Raw genomic sequence first — 22096 nt, 5'->3', positions numbered from 1 at the left:
GCCCGGGGTCTGGGGGGTCTGTAGATGATTGTTCCTCTGAGGGTGGTGTAAGGGTAGGTGTGGATCCGGAAGTGCAGGTGTTCGGCGGTGTTGAGGGTGTCGTCAGCGTGGGTGGCGACCTTGAGGGTAAACTTGTAGATGATGGCTATTCCTCCTCCGATTCCATTGGCGCGGTCCCCGTGGGTGATCTTGTAGCCGTCCAGGATGGCTATGGCGATGTCGGGCGCTGAGGAGTTGTTCCACCAGGTCTCGGTCAGGAAGGCCACGTGTGGGGCGGAGGTGTCGAGCAGGTACCAGAGCTCGACTGCGTGTTTGCGTGCGGAGCGGGTTTTGAGGAGTATGCAGCGGAGGTGGTTGGGTCCGGTCTTTGGAGGTTTGGTGGTTCTGTCGCAGGTGAAGCTGCAGGTGTGGCAGGAGAAGGGTCCGTGGGTCAGTTTCGGGGCAGCCTGGAAGCAGGTGTGGTTTTGGCCGGTGTTGAGTGCGCGGAGGGTGCTGGCGTCGTAGTAGATTCTGGTGTCGTGGTGTTCGCGGGGTCCAGGGATTCTGGTGCTGGGCGCGGTCCAGGAGCGGATGGGCGCAGACGAGCTTGCCTTAGGCGCGCCTTCGGCATGCCAGCGGCGGCCTGCATATGAGTTGGCTTGTGAGGGAGGAGCAGCTGGGAGGCGGGTGCAGGGAGGTCAATGGGTGTGCAGGGGTGGGGGGCCAAAGGGAAGCAGCGGCGGGAAGGGCCGGATCGGGAGCGGAGGGGGTGGGCGGAACTAGAGCACGGGCAGGGGGGAGGCGAGAAAAAACAACCTGAAGAACACGGAGACAGCATGGGCAATCAGGTAACGAGCAGTGGCGTGGGGGTGACCTGTCTGCAAGCAGGGTCAAAGCAATGTTGTCTCTATGAACTTGGTGTGAAACATTTCCTTCCTGGGTGTGTATTTATATTTCCTTTTTCATGGTATTATTTTGATGCAAGAATCTCTGTAGACATTACTTATCCTGAAGTCACTGATTTTGTCTTGATGGAATCTACTTTCCTGTCAGCTCTCCTCATCCTGCAAGGGGAAGCGAGAGTGACGACATACACCCTTTGGCCTCAATGACATCACAGGAAGTAACATCATTTGATGGCCCTTTGGCCCTGGATCCAGGCAATTAATGGCATGCTCCTGATGACATCCCAAAATTTGATATCACTCAAGCCTAGTATTTACCTCAGGGAGAAAAAAGTATTGCTAACCCACACGGAGATGCACACAAAATACATTTAAAAACAATAATGGGCAGGCGCACTGGTACTAATTTGTATGGACCATATATTGTATATGAACTAGCTTATTGGTATGAATTACTCCTCATCATTCTTTATAGTCTTGATTCATGACCACTTGTAAGAACGCTCACAACATATAATTTTCACGTGCATAAAATGTTTAAAAGTTGAACATACCCTGACATGCCTTTTAAGAAGACTTTACATAACACTGCAGAATGTTTCTGATTAATAATAACTTCTGAAAATGTTTGCTAGAAACACGACTGTCGAGTAAAATAATGAAAATCGTTCACAAGAGAATACAATGTATGAATAAGAAATGTTGATCCTTATGTTATTTATGGGTGTTTATTTCTATATGTGCATGTTATTTATCAATTCAGTCCATATGGGGATATGACTGTGAGGTGTGTTTTTTCTTTTCTTAATGACAGTGATCAGGTGTGTTTTTTCTTTGCTTAATGACAGTGATCACTTGCATGAGTGGGTGCGGTCCAGAAAGTTCGTAGATATTCACAACACTTAGCATCCTGGGCTGGCTTGCAGGGACCTGTCTTCGTCACTGCCAATAATATTTACTTCGTGTGAGACTTGTTTTCTATTGACAAATTGTTTGACCTGACCTATGTCTCACCCAGTGATGCCTTAACTATATTATGATCACATGTTTGCTTTATCCGACCCAATATGTCACTTTTGAGATGCCTTCTAGAGACAAAACCAATACATTCTATGACATACATGGGCCTGCAACTTGCAGCTGCATTATCACATCTGTCTGCCGTACCTACCACACTCACAACTGAGGCTAAATATGTGCAATTGGAGGTTATAAAGTCCTCAGGGGTGTACCTACGCCTGCCTAAACATTTACTGGCCTATTTCAGATACCGTTCTGTTACAGTGAACATAGGCTGGGAGAAGTTGTGTTTTTAAGAAATGTATAATTCATTGTTTTAGTTTGAATAGTTTATAAGGCTGTGCATGATAGCAAGCAGAGTGAGAGTTGAGATATAATGTGACAGATCAAAAGGAGCCGTTTTTGCAGCAAGTGCAATTCTTGCATGGGGATATTAAGGTTTCAGAGCTAATTTCCTGTGGGGGAACCCACGAAGCTGAGGTTTTGGCTTTGGAGTCTGTTAAAACCATCACATTCTGTAAACATTTTATGAAGTGAGTGAACGTTTTGAACGGTTATCCTCAATTACAGTGGGGAATACAGGCTCACACCTTTGTTAGGGGTGGGTCAAGAAAGGCTGAAGTCTCACTCAAGCAAGATGCATACTTTGACTCGATTTGAGGTTTTATGGGATTGGCTAATACATTTAGGAGAGGGATCCAAGGATCCTGCCTAGAGTCTGATCTTTTGGATCCATTCTGCATCTGTGCTCCAAGGACTTTATGTGAAGTTTGGAATAATCCACCAAAAATGGCTGAGTACCCTGTGGTTCTCTCACTCTATTTAGATTCAGGGGAACTATTATGTTTTTGATGTCAGAGCCTACTCTGGCTCTGGCAGCAGGAGCTGAAAGCCTGACTGGCACTGGGCTGTCAAGTCAAAGATCAGGACCGTGAGGGAAAGCCTGAGTTCGGAACTGGAAGAACAACAAAATGATCTCCACAGTCATTAGCTGAAGGCATCCCGCCTGTCAGGGCTATCGGTGTTTTTGCTTTTCAGTAGCAAGCTCCCACTTTGGAAGCTAGTTTTTGAAAAACAAACAAAGTTGCAGGAGCATTAAATATGGTGCCCATACAACAAAGCTTCAGTACCTTCAGCAGAGCTGTCATGGTAGTGGATCTGCTGAGGGCACTTATTTCTTAGCTTGCCTGGCACAGACCTCTAAATCCGCTGGGCTGTACTCCAAAGGCAGGGTCGGTTAGGTAACGCAGGTGTCCAGTTCCAGCTGTGGGCTGCTTTTTTGAGCAGACTAGGGGCCCATTTGGGCGATTTCTGCTAGCTTCGATGCCATTAGCGGCCCAGGGGGTGCCTGAGTGGCCCTTCTGGAGGCAGATGGGAGTCCATTACCTCCCTTTTGTCAACGGGCAGAGGTGTCACTCCCTTTCTCTCGCTGGGCCCGCCAATTAATATATGCATACTGAGCAGGGGGGCAGTGGGCCTGAGCTGAAGTGGGCTCTCATTTATTTTCAGGTGTGGTTCACCAGTGTGAACTATTCCGTGCTTTTTTTTAAATCTAAGTAAACTTAAGAAAGCATGCCTCTGTCAGAGACCCCCCCCCCCTCTTTTTATTAAACTTCCCCTGAGCTGTGTTTTGTGGAAAGGCAAAATGCAAATGTGGGGCGCTTTTTTTCTAGCGTGCCTGGGCCGATTTTTTATCCCAATCCAACCCTGTCCACAGGGCGGCAAAGTTCATCTCTTCATTGACCTGGAAAAATGGATTAAGGCCCACAAAACAATATAGAAGACCCTGAGTGTTTTTCCAGTCTAATTAACTGTCCCACTTGGGCTACAGGCCCTCTTGTAAAATGACTCTATCTTGCCCTCCTGATTTTTATATATATATATATTTGCACTGAAGACACTTTTTAGATCGATATCGTTTGATGGATTGTTTTTTCATTGATTTGATATTTTTGTTTACCTTACATTTACATGTATACCATGAAGAACAACATCAGTTGATAACGTTTGCATCCATGTAGTTTCCTGAATTCAGTCATAAATAGCTTGTTGTCAGGCAAAATTCCTTTATTCTCAAAACCCCTAAAAGCATTAAAAAAATAAAACATACTCAAGAACTCTTCCTGATCTTATGCTAGACCTACTCAGTAATCTGATAAAACAAATACAAAATAAGACATTATAACATGTATAAGCCACTTAAAACAATGATCAACAATGATGATAAATAAATGCAACGTTTTAAAACAAATCAATTTTACAAAATCAAAGGAGTACCATACCGCGTGCAGAGCTGCTCCCTAATAATTTAAAACACCATAACAGATCTCAGGAGAGCCTAATTGTTGTAAAAACCACAAAGCAATGGAATGTTACCTAATATTTGCTGCTCCCAGGCAGGAGACCAAAAAAGTGTATGTGAAGTACTATAATATGTGCAAAAAACGTAAAGTTCACTGTAGCGAAAGTTGGTCCCAAAGCTACAAGGGAAGGGTAGGAAACCAGGTGCCCTGTAGGGGAAAGGCAACAAGAAACTGAAGAAAACCTAGTCTAAAACGAGTAAGATAAAACCTATAATGAGTATTACATATAAGAATTAAATAGGATCATTCTAAACCCCTAGATGTGCTGAAAACTGAATGTCTAGCTACCGTCTCAGAGAGCATTCCTTTGAATTGTGCATCTTTGAACTTCAAGTGAAATAAAGATTTTTAAAGAGTCTTTAGAGCCAGATCCTAGAGACTCTGGCTTTATAAACAAAAACATCTGGGACACCCAGCTTGATAAAAGTCTACTTCAAATACATGAGTTATGAAATTTCAGCCACATTATCTAATGCTAAAGAGCCCCTAACCATTAACCTGGAAAATCTTGCGTCAGGTGTTTGCGAGATCTGAAACCACAAAACCAAATGAGCCACACCTATCGCATTATCCAGATAGCTCAACCCAGTCTCATTGTGACACACATTGGTAGCTGTACCCTGAGTAACTGAGAGTAGCCTACTTAAAAAGATGTTCTCAACTCTCTGTAGGGGATCAGTAATTGTATAGCCCCAAACTCCGGCCCGATGCAGACCAACCAGAATGCGTTTACTATTATACATATGCAAGAGTTTCCTAACAGGTATGTGGTGGAGCCTTGAAGCAAACCTAAACACAACATCAATCACTCTATGAAATTGCATATATCTTAAGTTAACCAGGTGTCTACATTTCAATGCGTCATCAAAAGGCATACCTAAATATTTGAAATCTCTTACCCTTTCAATCTTCACCATGTCTATCAAATGAAGTCTAGATTTGACCTTAATCTTGAGTGGACCACACACCATATTAACTGATTTGGCATGGTTTACTGTTGCGTCTAAGTCATCCATTATCGAGGGGTATCCATCCAATAGTATCTGCAGCCCATCAGCAGTTCTAGCAATTAGGACAGCATTGTCTCATGGAGAAGCACTGGGATTGGACAATTCTCAATTCGGAGCATACCTGTCCCATTACAAATTAGATAATTTTTCCAGAGTGTTTATAAATGAGAAATAGAAAGGGGGCCTAGATACACACTCGTCGAACACCGCATGTTGATCTCATTAAGGAAATGCAATTGCCATCTTGGCTATACCAAACCTTAACGAAAGTATCCCAGTGTAATGGTCTAAGCAGATCAACCACAGTTTTCTCAACTATCATATTCCCCAACGTAGTCCACAATTTCATACAATTGACATTATCAAATGCACAGGAGAGATCAGTGAAAGCCATTGAATATACTTCTCCTGCGTTCACACATTTTCCTAAAGTAAGGGAACGTTTAAGACATAGCTTAACAGTTCCTATCCGATGGTGAAAGGCAAGTTGAGTATTGTGGTATCCTCAATGGAGTCCTTGAGGTGGATGCGTGTGGTGTGTGGAATGCGTGGATGTAAGAATGATGGGTGAGGTAGCGGGATTCCACCTAGGGCGGTTGAGAGACAGGTAAGCAGAAATTGCTGTTCTGGTGCCGCTTGTATTATGATCCCTATATTCAAGATTTAAGGAGTAAAGTCTTACCGCCTGGATCCTTCTTTTTCCACAATGGCGATGAGGATGAGATGAAGCAGCTCCAGAGGTTCAAAAAAGCATTCCAAGTGCAATTTGTACGCCTAGAGTGACCTGTTCCTCCACGCAGCCTCTGCCCTGCTGTTCGTGTGTTCCAGTGCAGTTTGCGTTGTCCAGTTCTGGCATGTGCTGGACCTTCGCGATCACCTGTTTGTGCCATATCCAGGTGAGAAGGGAGTTTGCATCGGTGTCGGCTGGCGTCAGGCAATCCGCCCAGGGACCATACCGGGTGTAAAGGATATCGACGGAAGACAGCTGATGTTAGTGCTATCTGGAAGTGGCTATATTGGAGGTAAAGGATTTCTGAGGAGGTCGTACAACGTCGTGAGGTTATTGAGTGCAGCCCTGGTGGATGAGGTGGGGTATTAACTTCATCGCACCCTGCGGACGCTCCATGCCTGCCATTTTGGACAGGTTTGCATTCCAGAGGCTTTCTCTTTCTTTGGGCAAAGCCAAAGAAAACAAGCCTAGGCAAAAGCAATAGCTTGGCACTTCCATTTGACAAGACCTACTGGATGTGACATGTCTTGTTTTTTACTATATCCTGAGGCTGGCCATCCAACATTGGTTTGGAATAATGCCCTATAGTGTTTTTTAAATTTTGCATCTTCACCAATAAGGCTGCAAAGTTAATTCTACGAAACAATGTATGCTTTCTTTGGTCCACATTTCAGAGAACACATGTAATAATGTGTTTAATAATGCTTTGATTGTGTTTCCTATTGACGTTGCTAGTTTGATTGTATGTTTTCTTATCCAAATTCACAACACCCAATTTGAATAATTTTTACTTTGTTTATATTTTTTGTTTGCAAAGATATTACGACATTCGATAAATAAAATGGGGGTAGCATGCTTTTAAAACATATTTAAGAAGAGCCATATCTGCAATTTCAGATCACAAATTTTAGCCTTACTTTCCACCCTCCTCCTATTTCTTGGCCCATAAATATGTCAAGCCACATAGCTATTTGTCTGTCACTTCATCCATTCCTGGAAGACAATCTCTCAATCATTCTGCGTCGGTCTCTCTCCCTCTTTTACTCAATTTCTCATACTCCTTTCTCTCTCTCTCTTTCTATCTCTCTCTCTCTCTCTCTTTCTTTCTCTCTCTCTCTCTCTCTCTCTCTTTCTTCCAGTCTCTTCCATTCTGTTTCAGTCTGTTATCTTATCTACATGTTTTCCTTACCTGTTTGATCAGAGTAATGGTTTTCTGGGCAGCTGACACATTCATAGCAGCATGTGTGCTGACTCTCAGATGTCTTTTTCATTTGTCCAGGTGTGCACATAGCTGAGCATTTTGAATGAATATCCTAAAATAGGGGTTGACAAAAATAGTTCTTATTATATACTATTGTCTTTCATGCTGAATTTCTAAAAATCATAAACAGTTGATTTGTTCAGTTGTACTTTACAGATAAACAATTATGGTCGATTCAAAAAAGAATTTGCACAACTTCAAGGAAAAATGTTCTAGACTATCTGTCACCCAGATATGCCCTATCGTTTTCACTTTTAGGCTGAGTTGGAAGGGTTCCTAATCCAGGGTACTCCCGCACACCAACAGGCTGTAGATATAGTGCTTCCTAATTGTAGTCTTGGGGGTTCTCACCTTTGACTTCTTTGACTAGGTGCTGGCTGATGGCTGCACTTGTTGAGTTTTAGGGTGTGTTAGATGCTCCCAGTGGTACCAACTGACATCCATGTGTAAATAAGGTCTACTGACCTTGGTTAAATGAGAACCCTTGGTGTTTATTTTCTTTTAATGAATGTCAATGTTTACGAACATTGCCTATATTGCATTTGCTATAATGATCGAAGACTATTCATGATCCCCTTTGGTGCATTAATTGTTAGGGTTACCCTTAGATGCTCGCTGACATCTTGCTGTGTGAGGGTCAATGTAAGATCGAAGATAACTCCTGCCCACAGAGAAATGGCATGAACAGTTTATCCCAATTTACCTCTTCCCCTCTCTACTTTGTCTTCGGGTTCTTTTTTTGAGAAAATACAGCGCCTTCTCGAAAGAGAAAACCGGAGTGCATTCTCGGAGAAGGGCAATACGTGCTCTGTAGACTTTATTTCTGAAGAGTGTTTGCCTTATATTGTCGGGCTGGATTTTTTTTACTATAAGTAATTTATTAGAATTTCAGATTATATTGATAAAGTTAATAACAACAGTCACAGATTGGAATCATAATGCAGTAAATGAAAAAACACGTAAGAACATACAATCTAATAAATGGAATACATGCATAATATTACTACTTCCATGAATACATCAGGTAAGGCTAAACATAGATTTAATATCCCCCCAAAAAATATTTATTATAAATTTAAAATCATTAAAATAAAAAGAAATAAGAAAGGACATCTGATGTAATAAGAAATTATGACCAAAGATAAACAGCTATGACACAAAAATATTTCACCAATGCTGTTTTCAGGCAATAGATGTTTTTCGAATGGACACACCAAGTCCCCCTCCCTGGCTGTTTGTTTTTGATAATGGGGGATTCAAGTGAATTTCTGCTTGACACTTATTTCTTAGAAGCACTCATTAATTCTTGTGAAGGGACAGTGCAGAGACCACTGTGACAAGCTCACACAGATGACTGAACACAATCAAGTAAAAATATCATTACTAACTGGATCTCATTGCAGGAAAAAGATGATCTGTCTCAATTAAAATAAGAGTCAGAACACATCACTCAATACTTCATCACGTCATCATGCTGTGGAGGAACAGGGCGATCCATAGACTAACACTTACACACTTACATACACCTGACTAGGACTACATAGGATACACCAGAAGAGTTTATCGATACAGTCACATAAGCCATTGAGACGATAGGCCTTGGCACCAGTGCCACGTGGCCCCACACTTTATATGTTCAATAGAGAGAGCTGAGATTCTATTCTTGGTTATACTCTGGGTCAATGTTTCATTCACATTTGTCTACTTATAGTACCTTTGGTCGACTCATATTATGTGTTGCTGATCAAATCTCTCCCCATCGAAGGGGTGCTGCTGTTGGTTTATTAGAGAAGTGCTGAAATGATACCCCTGTTGCCCAAACCCACAGCAAAAATATCTCTTTTTAAGCATTATAGAGCAGTGGGTCTCATATGTGGAAGCCCGCTTAACGCTCTATAATTAAAGGGTTCTGCTCACATAGAGAAAAGGGGGAGAAAGCAGAGTAAGTTCTTGTTATTTAATAAGAAATCATCATGGTTATCTTAATTAGCAATAGGGCGCTATTAACCCCTTCTATGCGGCCGCGATTCTGCTCCTGTGCGGCAGAATCGCGAGTGGGCGGGTTTATGACGGCCCCCAGCCGTCATCAGCACACGAGCACCGTAGTGCATGACGGCTGGGGGCCGTCATCAGCATGGAAGGGGTTAAATTCTCCAAAATGACCAACTTGACTAAAGTTCATGTTTTCAGGGGGAAAGCATTAAGACATGATTTAAACTTGTCCATTAGGGAGAAATCATACAATTTGTGGATGAAGTGTTAAATCGGGGGCTGAGACAATTGGCAGAATTTGTTTTGAAATACAGTGGTATTATGACGTAAATCCAATCAAATATCCGTTATCTTCAATTCTTAATCATTTCCTTAAATGGTGAAAAATAACATTTGCAAAATAAATACAAAAAAAACAATTTTTTGTAAGTTGTATTCTTTTAGATTGTCCATGTTGGCTTTGGTCCACTTCAACAAAGACAAAGACATTGGCATTTGAATGGGCTCAGGCATAGGAAACAGAGATGCAGAGTGCTTGGAAGTATATGTATGTTACAGGTGGATGCAATAAGTTTTAAGAGATATAATATAAAGCTTTAGAGCTACAGGATCTGGTTAATAATTCATGGCCTAATACATGGGATGCTCGTCTCAATTAGGGTCAATCTATAGCACGTACTTTACACTGGTGTATAAGATTATCTTTGGGACACAAAAATCAGATTAATGCCAGTTGTATATGGTGAGGGCCCAAGCATATAAATAATTTGTTTGGACACCTGTTCAGCATATGTTGATCTCTTGCACTTTTTTTCTCTCAGTGTAGAGGGCCATTTTATTGTGGTGGAAGATTTGAATTTTCAATTGACCCAAACATTGGACAAAACCGTCCAATATAACTTGGCTAACCTCCCCAAGGTGATGCGGTCAAGTCAGTGGCACATTTCAAATATAAGTCTTTATGGAAAATGGAATGGGGATTTTAATCACACCTAGCATTCGATACAGTAATATTAACGGATTACAGTATGAAATGTATATAAGTGAATACCATAAATGAGTTGAATTCCAGTTTTCGTTTCCACGACTTAAATACATTTTCCTGGCAATCGTATTCTGCCACAGTGATGATATCCACACTTCCATTCGGGTTTTCTTTCCAGAAAAGAAGATCATATCCAATGTTAATGTCTCCTTTGGAATCAAACATGATTTTCTTTCCTCCATCTTTAAATGATAAGCCTTTCAGTGCTTCAAGCAGCTGCAAAAATATGAAAGTCAAACATTTTGTTAGATGGACATTTCGCTTTGCATTTCATCATATTGTCTTCTGGCACTGTTGAGATGTGATTAATTGCAAACATCTTGCAAGTACACAGGCCAGAACTGTCAGTGGAGTATGGTCTGTGTTAGACCTGACGTTCTTGGTGTGGTATTCCTCCAGACATTTTGCCTTCACTCTCCGATTTTGCTGAGCTCGTTTTTGATGGCACTTTACCCCTGCTAACCAATGGTAAAGTGCTCATGCTCTCTCCCTTAATAATGACAAAAGAGGCATACACACAATTGACACATTTAACGTACTTATAAGTCCCTAGTATGCATGTACCCAGGGCCTGTAAATTAAATTCAACAAAAGGGTTGCAGCACTCTTTGTGCCACCCACTAAAGTAACACTATAAAATACTTCTCAGGTCCTGCCATGCAGCCAGTTGTGCAGTTTTAAACTGGCATTTTGACCTGGCTAAATAAACCTCTTGCCAGGCCTAAACCTTCATTTCTAATTCTTAGAAGCCATCCCTAAAGTAGGCCATAACCACTCATATGGCAGGGTGCATGGAATTTAAAATGTAAAACATGTGTGTTCAAGTTTTAAATATCCTAACCATGAAAAGCTATTAAAGTTGGTTTTAACTGTGGAAAGGCTGTCTACCATAAACTAACAAGGGGCTACCTAATTGCATTTAATTTGTGATAACTTCAGTATAGGAACAGAGAGAGAAATGCGTTTTCCACTGTTTTGAATTGTAATTTAAATTCCTCTATAATGGTAAGGTCATATTTTAAATTATTGTTCTAAAAATGCCACTTTTAGAAAGTTGGCTTTTTTGCGTAAACCAAATGTGCCTTTTTTCCAATGTATAGGGTCACATGAATGTGAATAAATTGCCTGTTTTGGGTTGTGTGTTCCCTGTAGATTTGGGGACAAAAGGAACGTGGGTGTCAGGTCTTCCTGACAGAATCACTGGGGAGGAGCTGTGCAGTGCCCTGACTACACTTCACATGACCTTACCTGCAGCACACACAAAGAAACCTGACACCTGGCTTACCTTTGTCACCATAGACAGTTTGCAGTCAAACCCAGGGGAAGAGGAAGAACTGACCAGAACCAGTTTTGGACTAGTCCTGGGATTTCCCATACAAAGATGGACATCAGGTATAACTGTGTCACCTTCAGAACCTTTCATCAGAACACACCAGGACCTGTTGAAGTTTCAGAAGGACTTCCCTGCTGTCTAAAGAAATGACCTGATTGCCTTGTACCTATTGACTTGGACTTTGAGAAAGTACAATTTTCAACCGAGATGAACCTCGTCTTTGTATCCTATCTGCACTCCACTACTTTCCACTTGAACTTGTGACTCTAACCCCTTTCAGTATGACCAGATAACTGAGAGAAGTGCTTTGTTCCTATTTGCACCGAAAACTTTAGAAATTCATTACTCCGGTTCTACTGATTGGATTTTTGTTGCTTTGGTGTCATTTCATTTATTAAAACTAAAATTGTGTAAAATGACTTGGAATTATACTTGTGTTGTGGTTTCACTTTATTACTGTTTGAGTACTGCATACTAATTTCCACATTGCCTCTAATTTGAGCCTGACAGCTTTTGAGCCTGACAGCTACCAGAGGGTTAAACATAGATTTGTTGAGTGACTTTTACTGTTCTCCTTGATAAGGACTGTGATTATTACTATTGTGGGGCTTGTTGGGTTGGAAAATAAGTCCACTACATGGTAAAGACATGTACCCCTGCCAAGAGTGCCCATCTGTACTGTTGTCTGTATCCCTAATGCTGACCTTTTTTGTCACACCCAAACATGGATCATGTATGAGTCATGACATATGCCTGTCTCACTGATTGCAGTCATGTTGAACCAGGAAGGGAGCCCAAAGCTCTACCCTCATAGTGGTGGAAGACTACTGCCTTCATCAGGAGTTAAGCAGCACAAGCACAGTGGTGGCAGCATACAGTGTAGTGATCAGTAGTAGTGAACAGTGTGTGCAAAGAAAAACATGTGCAGGGTGTATGTGTATTTGCATGAAGTACAATACATGAAAGGTGAAGTGTTGTGCAGCACGCACATGGTGAGTGTGTGAGCTGTTAGTGTGAGTGTTTTAAAATAAGCATACTCTTTGAGTATGTGTGCTGAATGCATGTGTACATGCAAGAGCAAACAGCATAGAGATATTTGTGCTGGACAATAAGTGTGCTGTGAGTGTTTACTGAGTAAATGTGTCTGCAAAGGTGCAGAATAAAGAGGAACCTGGGTTCAATTTTCTCCCCCCAGACAGATTTGTGGATTGCTGCATTATTGTGAGCTGGGAGAGACACATAATGGAGGGAATGGAGACACTTTCTTTGCACTTCAAGACGTTGCTCTTTGGTTCAGTGATAGATCGCAATCAAGGGGCCAGGACACATTTCAGAAAGGCAGAAAGGGCTGATAAGGAAATCACAAAAAGTGGGGCTGGGAGCCTGGGGTTAACCTTTTGATGTACATATTACTGTGGCTGGTATCCAGGTCTGAAATATGGTCACTCACATAAATTGAGTTGTGGGTAAGTCAGCTTCGGATGCATGCCTGCTGAGACAGACATCTTTCATGAGAAAAAAGAGAGAAGTGTCCACTTCAAGAGAAGCATAACCCAAACGTAACATTTCATAGACTCAGACCCTTAATCACATTTGGCATTGAGAAAAGGATTATAAGAAAGGGTGAAGAGTCCCCAAACGTTTGTCATCTGACAAGCAGCCCAACAAGCTGTTTGAGAAGCGGAATCTCTGCAAGACTTCTGCCTGTGACCAGGATTGGGGGCAAAGCCATGCTAGTCTGCCTGATAGCTAAGTGAACATCACTCAGGACACCAAGATCACATGCCCCGGAGCTGGGGGCACCATTGCTGGCCTTTTTGCCAAGACAAGTGTGCCTGGTGAGGGAAAGGAGAGTGTTTTGGGGAACAAGGTCCATTGGGAAGCTCTGCACGAGGATTCCATGCACAAGATATGAGGCTATGCACCAATCGGGCTGTGCAATATCATCTCTGTGACCCTCGGATGTCAGGAGAGGGCTGCATTGCTCTGGGCCATATTGGAAGTGCTGGACAGGAAGCGCCAAGCCACACCTCTGCACCACTGTGTTCCCATGTGCCAGGGGTGATCACCAATAACTGTGTTTGGGCCAGGTGCACAGGACATGTGACTGCTGAAATTGGTGACCCCATATGCCAGGAGGGACCACAGTAGTGTGGGTGATCGCATAAGGTGAGTCTGCGCCTGAATCATGATTACTGGGGCACCATGTATGCCGAGAGGGACTGCCGGCAAGACTTTTGGCCTTGGGTTTGGGTCATCACCCACCTGAAGGAGAACTGTCATGACCAGCAGGCTGAGCCTGCACGCTGTGATCTGCACCTGATGAAGTACCTGAGGTTCACAAAGAGGCTGCTGTGGACATCACACCCTTTCTGGAGCTTCGATCGAGAGCCAGAGGATCACACCAGCACCCCCACTCTACTAGGGGGAAGAGCAACTTAGCTTTTAGCTTTTGTGTCCACTGGGCAGGAGCACCTCTAATCACTGGAAACCTACCAGCAGCACTGCTCAACAGGAAGAGTCTGCATTATCGGGTGCTGCGATGCCTATCGCAGTGGCCAAACTTCGCCGTGCAGGACTCGGACGTAGGAGCACCCAAGGAAAGGGCACAGGGGATTTGCTGCTAGCTGTGCTGCGATACCATAGACACTTTTGACTAATTCCTAATGAATTAGAGGGAGACGTCTTGAGTACAGCCTAACAGTTTGCAGCCCTGGAGCATCAGGAGTAAAAGGCCTCAAATGCCATGGTTGGGCCCAATAATCGATGAGTTCCCTGTGGTCCTTTGAAAAGGGTTCTGACTGGGATCTTACCCCTCAACTAATAATCCAGCTTCTTCCGGCTTGGAACACAGCTTCTTCCAGCTTCTCTTACAAATTCTACATGTGCTGGTTTTGATGAGTGGCATCTGTGTACCGCAAATCACAGGTAGGTTTTCAGTGCTGGCAAAAGAGGTAGGCAAAAGCAGAAAAAAATAATTTTTGATTATTTTGATGTGCCTAAGTCAAATCTGCCTTCTTAAAATTGAAGGCACTCCAAACGAGCCAGTTGAAAATTGACTCAAATTAACCCATGAGTCTCAGGAGTCTTACATTTCTCATGATTTCTCATGATCAAAGAAAGCAGGAGTCAACCACTTGGAGACATGTCAGCCACGTGGGACAAGTGTAAGATATTTAGAATAACCAATGAGGGAAATCAATTTTGAGCAAGTTTTTCTTTACTGAAGTAGGTGTTCTAAATTAGAGCAATGTAGGAAACCTGATATATATAGAGGCAGCACTGAGGATGGAGCAAGGGAACGTAAAATGGGTGGATTGTGTAGTGGAAGCAGTCACAGCTACAGAGCTCAGAGTGGTATCCCAGGCAGCCTATCAATCTGGCATTTTTAATTCCTGGTGTTTGATAGTGAGTTCCTTGGTGGGTTTTCCGGGAAGAGTTCGGATCCAGTTTATTTTTCACCTGGCCCCCCATACCCCTGAGTTTTGGAGTGGTCTGAACATATAGTTTGGACCAGTGAGCCAGCATCAAGCTGCATCACTCTGGGTAATCCTGAAGTTTCTTGAGGACTCCCCATGAAATGGCTGCGTTTGCTCATGCTTGTTGCCCCCTCTGTGTCTGCAGGGGTCCAAGTGACTCCAGGATATTTCTGGACACCGCATCACTAGTTGCCTTTACTGTCTTTTCCTTTTACAGGATCCTACAAACATAAACACTTGACTCTAGTGCCCGTTTTTGTGGTAAAAATATCTACTCATTGGAGACAACTTGAGATTGATTGCTAGCTTGCTTAATTGCTCTTTTTTTATTAGCGAAATTAAATGATTTTTGCTTCAGTGTGTTTATTACCCACAATTGCTTCCGGTATGGTGATGAATTGGTAAAACTTGACCAGGATTTCTTGAATTTGCATTGTGATTTTCCTCTAGCATTTTTCATTCTAGCAGGTGATTTTAACTTAAAAACGTATCTTCACATATTTTTTTTTAGAGGAATACATGTGTTAATAAGAATTTCCTAAAGTTGCATGCAAAACTGGTAATTTTTCAGTTAAAATTGATCAAACTATTCCTATTTTGGTACAAAATATTGTAATCAACCTTAATAGGCAATATGCAAGTGATTCTCCGACAGCTGCTACTTTCATACATAGCAAAAACTTAATGTCCAGAGAATATGTTTTTGAAGCATTAGAACTTTTTTGTGTAATTCAGAATTTCAGGATCAGGAAATGGGCTTGAGTGATCATCCAGCAATAGAGAAGGAGCTTAAGGGAAAACGTAACACTAGTCAGAAACCAATGTTTGATTTATCACATACTTATAATCACAGAATACAAATTTCAATTTCAGCTGTGAGTCTTCAAGAGCTAATAAAGATCAATATTGGGAACAAATTGATCTGTAATCTTGGTATTGGCCTCGAGTGGCATGGCAGGTGCTTCTTAGAGTGAACCTCAACTCCAAAGGTACAATAGGCCTGAAAAAAGAAGGAACCCCTATTGGGTGGTTTGATCAGGAATGTCAGGGTATATGAAGGGACTTAGCGACTATGGCGTAGAATGTTGAACTTCTAGGGTGTATACTACCTTAACGAGTATAAAGCTGCAAAAAAATGTTTACCAGACCACCCTGTTTAAAAAAAAAAAGCTATTATCAGAGTAATTGGAACAAAAAACGCAAGATGCTGTAGTGCACAATAACGTGAAACTTTTGGCGCTTGGTAAACAGAGAGCTCAGCGTGTCTCCTTCAAGTTTGGAGAGCCAAATCTCTGAATCTCAGTGGGCTGAATTTCTATCTGATCTTTTTGAACAATCTGATCCAGAAGCCTCAGCCACTCGTAGTAAAGGTCTCACGGAGTGCACCCATATAATACAATTGCCGCAGATCGGGAGAATTTGAGAAATAATCGACAACTGAACCTTTGTGGGCATGAGGTCCTGATGATCTGCTGCTGTACTTTAAAATTCAGGTTCTCTTTAGTAGGAAAACATTCTCAATCCTTTTTTCAAGTGGATCCCATTTAGTGGAATATTCCCAGATTCATGGTGGGGAAAAATAACAAAGCCCATTCATAAAATGGACTCAAAATGACCATGCAAATTATTGGCTAATGTCTTTGCTGAATACTTTGGCTAATATCTAAGCACATACCTCTTTTGGTCTGATATGATCTTAAAAGAGAAGGGAGGCTTTTAACCAAATTACTCCACAATAGAGCACTGTTTTGGAGTTTGGGGTACAGCTAGGTAGACTTTCAGCGAGCCTTCGTTTGCATAAATCATGGTATTCTATTGGTAAAGCTAACTATGTAAAATACTCCAAGTGACTTGTTGTACAAGCTTCAACAACTGCATACTAACAACCAGGTACAGGTTATCTAAATTTGGGAAGGCATTCTATCCGCAAAATCTATGTGGACAATGGCTTACGGCAGGGTTGTGTTTTAGCACCCCTCCATTTTATATAAGATCTTTAGACTGCACTGGCTAGTAGTCATTTTTTACTCCTAAAATTGGAGACGTCCATGTGGATTTTCTTTTATATGGGACGGTATTTAGAGTATGGTGGCTGGTTAACCATCCCACTAGGTTGGCTGCTGCCATCCCTTCTGCTCTCCTGGCATATGAACACCCACCATTCCTAGAGATCACTGCCTTGTCAGCAGGAATCTTTTTGGCAAAAGGGCTAATGCAGATGATGCTTTCTCCAAAAATGAAATGCACACAGGCGAAGAAGGTTTTTTTCATTCTGAAAAACAAAAAATCAGTGGCACTAATGTGCAGGGTGTGTACTCAATCTCCAACAGAGGCATTTTTCTGTTTTTCATTCCCCAATGTTATGCTACTGCTGTGTTTTGTCCACAACCTTGTGGTGTGAGTCCCAACAGCACTGCAAACTAGAGAAGGAAGAAAAACAACCAGGTACAGATATAACAGGTAAGAGGCAAGTTACAGAAAAACCCAATTTCACATTCCTGTGTTTGTATGTACTACCATATTAAATCCCGACCAATAGCTAGGTGTCACATGGGGAAGTTGCCCTGCATTTTCTGTCAATGCTTGCTGTAATTCTAGTTTTCACGAGTGAGAAATTGGGGTGTGGGTAAAGCGCTAGGAAAGACTGGAGACTTAAAAAAGAATGGAGATGTGAGAATGGGAATATGTGAAAAATTGGGTTGTTGGTTGTGTGGGGTAGAAACCCTGCTCAAACAACAGCTACAGTCTCTGCCAGGGTAAACCACTAACACCACTACAGATCGCCCAGGATATTGCATTATGGATTAGCAAATTTTGTGACACTAATATGGAAATTTAGCAGCACAAATATGAGAATTTTGCAGCATTTTTGCACCACTTTGCTATTTTTTCAAACCAAACGCAGAGATTTTATTTTTATGAGCTATTTCACAACATGAAATTTTACACCTAAGCACTGTGTACAGTATTTATGCTTCCAGGTTCTCTAGTGTGTGTATAATTGCAGCATTTATGTTCACATTACTTTCAGTTTGAGCACTGTGCCATCATTACTAATGGATTTTGTATCTCCTTAGTATGGAGAGTTTAATTTGTAAAAAAAAAATAACAAGTGCCAGGGCTCTCCTCAGGAGGCCACTGCAACTTGCACCCCACATTGCCCTAAACATGCTGCCAATGACAGAACCAACACAACTACTAATCGTATCACTCCTACAAGTGTGGCAATTCAGACTATTTCAGGCCCCTAAAGTGTTAAAAAAGGCTTGGGGGACAGGTAATAGTCATTTTTATTGCATATTGAATTAATACTCACCTCTACATTACCCAGACAGCACCACCTTGTAGTAGACTGTCACAAGTGGCTTGTGCTGACAATTAAAGTGCTGGTGCTGAACACTGGAAAGCACCAGCTCAAATTAAGCACTGTTAGTATGTCAGATTATATTCGTGGTTTGACATTCATTATCCCCCCCACCCTTACAACAAGGCCAATATTGAACTGAGAGTTCAGTTAGTTATGTGCATCCTCTCGGTAGCCTGGGCTCGAATTATAACCAGGGCTCCCTGTATTATAGTATTTATTTTTTAACATTTCCGTCTCTATTTATCCATGTTTATTTTTATGTAATTTTATCTGTATATAGCTGCATTTATTTTTGTCGCAAGCAAAAAAAGACATTGCAGCGAGTATTTTTCCACATTTATTTAAATAGACCGTGCACACGGTAAGTAAACACAATACAGTCATCTGAAAAAATGCCATGTGATACAAGTCACAGTGGTGTCACAGAGATTACTTGCAGTAATATCACTGGGCTGCTGCTGTGTTACAATATTGAAAACACTGTCACTAGCCATGATTATTAGATGTAAATACAATTTGAATTTAGACGAGTGCACCTGTGCGTTTTCAGTGAGCTGGCCAAAGACGGCATGAAAGAGCTGTCTACTTTTGTGATAAATTAGAGCTATTGGATGCCTCATTCTCCTTATTGTCAGTTCCATGCTACTCCCTGCAGCATGCTCTGTGGTGCGCGTTGACTATCCACAGCTGAGAGAGCAAACGACCTCCACTGAAGCAGAAAGCTCTCTTTTCAGAAATAAATTAAAGGCCTTTGCATTAGTCCTGCTGGCCACTATTTCCTTCACATTTCTGAGGCCCATGTGAGCTGGCAGCTTTTAATTCACATTTTTTTAAACTAAGTCCTTTGCTAATGTAAAACACATTTTCCATAACTTAAACAGTCTTTGCTTTGAAAACATCGGGCGTGTATACCTTGCCTTATTTTACTTTCTACTGCCTAGTAGAAATTGAACAAGTTACTTTAATACAGTAATCCCACATAGTTACTCGCACAGTGGTGAAAAAAACCGATTTAACTTGAAAAAAGGGTTTACAGATATTCCCCGGCTGTCTGTCTCTCAGAGTGTTGTTGTTTCGTCATGTGGCGCCCAGTCAAGAAGGAAAGTTTAAATTTTAAGGCCTGAAAGTATCCGAAAGCTAATGCAACCTAATTACCCTAACTGTGTTTATGCACCGGTCTTTCTGACCTTTTTGGGTCGCCTACCAAAGATTAATGGCCCAGCAGGTGTTAAATTGGGCAGGCATACACTGCAATCAGGAAGAGGGGCAAGGCGAGGCAACCCTGGGCTGGATCACGGGTTGCCAAACAATTCTCGGAATCCGATTTGGTTGTATTTTTCCGTTTCTGTTTATAAATACAGACGGAAGAAAAATATTTTTCCGTTTAAAAATCAGTTTAAACGGAAAACCGGGAGCCTTAATTATAAATAATCAAAATGTTAATTTGTTAAATCAAACACAGGAGAGGATTTTATAAAGCGCACAGTCTGAGGTCATGTATTTCGAGGTCCTCTTATATGTGATCATGAAGAAAAAGGAGGGAAAGTGAAAACAATTGCCTTGGATCGCACACTTTGGTAAAGAGAGAAACCTAGGGTTGATACCAGGTTTTTTGGTTTCACGTTTTGCAGTTCAGTCACTAGATATATATGCTTTGCTGGCCCTAAACTCACTGTACCACAAACACCAGCCTTCCAACCCTCCTGCCCTGACCACCACCCTGCTGGCATCAACGTGGCCCTCGGTCAAATCACAGTCTAACCATTTTGGCCCTTGGGAATATGTTTGTGAGTACTCATAGTCTAAAGGCTGACCAGCCACAGTTCTATTTCAGCAATCTGACTGGCAAGTCTTCCAATAAATCAGGATATGTTTGTGTGTTAGGCCAATACTGATTCGCTGCTGTCAGGCAGTCAGAATAGCCCTGAAACAGCCTAAAACTAGCCCCTTGCAAGCTGGTAATTTTGCAGCAATTTCTCGACCGCTGAGGGATTCAGCATGCTTTTTGTGTTTTTTTCTAATCTGTGGAAGGTGGAAGCAGCAAAACCAAAGGGGGTGATGGACGGAGTGTTAAACATTGCAAGCACTCACCCCCAGTCAACTGATCTGGGTTTAATTCATCACCATTCTTTAGCTCACTCCGCCACCCCAGTTCAGACATGGCCATATTCAAATCAGTTTGATCCTGTGGCTCATGAGAACAGTCCAGCCCGAACTGCCAAACCATGTCTTCCCTGGACCTGGAAACAAACATCCTGGGACCGGTTTCTGGCTAATCAGTCGTCATCAGCCAGGCTAGCTTGAATTCAATGGCAAAGTGAGCAAGGGACCCACGTCTGGGCATACCCTGCCAACTTATAGCGAACAGAGCAAAACCAAAAGGAGATGATGGATGGAGTGTTGAACATTGCAAGCACTCACTACCGTCAACTGATCTGGGTTTAATCCATCATCATTCTTCCCAAAAAGGCACTCTTTCCTCTGGACTTCCTTCCATTACCACAGACTAAAAGAAATGCTAAATGTTTTTTAGTAATCATTGTTTGGGGGTCCATCAGTAAACTGCATCGGTGGTTGCTAATCTACTCCATAGTGTTATATTCTCTATGTAAAGTATACAAAAAAGTGATAGATGGAATGCTTGAATTTAAGCCAATGGTAATTACTCAGGGCCCCATCACAATCCATCGTTACAAAATATAAACATTGCCATTTCTAGCCATAAACTTACGTTTATGGTCAGAAATAGCTACATTTACGCTTGTCAGGAAATTGCAAATGTAATCCTGGCAAAGTGCAAAATACGCAGTAGTAGATCTCATTCAGGGGCAGAATCAGAAAGTGGGCAAAACAAAGAGTGGTTAGCTTTGAAAGTTTGTGCACACCCATAAACATGTATATTTGAGTACAATACTAGACTGAAATTTGGCCCTTTCCAACCCTGGAAAAGGTTGAAGATTTAATCTCCTTTCAGGATTGCAAGGGAAATGGATCACCCCCAACTTGTGTGCAGCATTGGTGAAGGGTTTTCTCAACTGGGGAAAAATGTTTTACCTAGTAAGAAAAAAAAACTCTGTATCAAATTGTATAATTCCGCACAGGGAAAAATTGGCATCCAAAAAAGGAACGACACATGAGAGATGCAATACTACACGTGGAATCATGCAGCTGTCATGGCTTTCCAGATGTCACATTTGTTTTGTGAATTGGAAAAAAGTGTAAAAATACATTCAAACGGAGTCAGAGAACTCTGCTCGTACTTCTCTTTGTGAATCTGGACTATTTAGCCACTCCCAAACAGCACTTACCAGTTCATTTAAATGGTGCAAATAGCACCCCCTACAATATGAAATACGGTACCAAATGAATCTGATGTGCTGGTGAAATTTCCGTTATGCGGGCATAATCCTGCATAACTTCAGCAATTTTGCATGACCATTGCTACATGAAATTTCCAAACTATGCCATTACAGCAGGTGACATATTTACACCACTGCAAAATTTTGGCATAGCAACAATGTGAACCATTTGAAAGCAAGCCGCTGTTAATCGCAGCATTAATGTTCATTGGCCTAATTTCTTTAGTGAAATGTGTGTAAATATAAATATATC

General features: G+C 41.8%; 1 protein-coding gene across 1 annotated transcript in view; it reads right to left on the bottom strand.

The window, feature by feature from the left end:
• Positions 1-22096, bottom strand: part of LOC147707954 (G protein-coupled receptor family C group 6 member A-like) — a 258328-nt gene that overhangs the window by 53362 nt on the left and 182870 nt on the right. Inside the window, exons 4-5 of the mRNA XM_086926750.1 lie at positions 10312-10521; positions 7197-7320 (exon numbers count right to left, since the gene is read on the bottom strand). Of these exons, the coding sequence (XP_086782876.1) occupies positions 7197-7320; positions 10312-10521 (334 nt within the window). The remainder of the gene's footprint in view (positions 1-7196; positions 7321-10311; positions 10522-22096) is intronic.

The sequence above is a fragment of the Lissotriton vulgaris genome, chromosome 6, assembly GCF_964263255.1.
Source record: "Lissotriton vulgaris chromosome 6, aLisVul1.2, whole genome shotgun sequence".
NCBI lineage: Eukaryota > Metazoa > Chordata > Amphibia > Caudata > Salamandridae > Lissotriton > Lissotriton vulgaris.
This window is presented reverse-complemented; position numbering and strand designations above follow the sequence as displayed.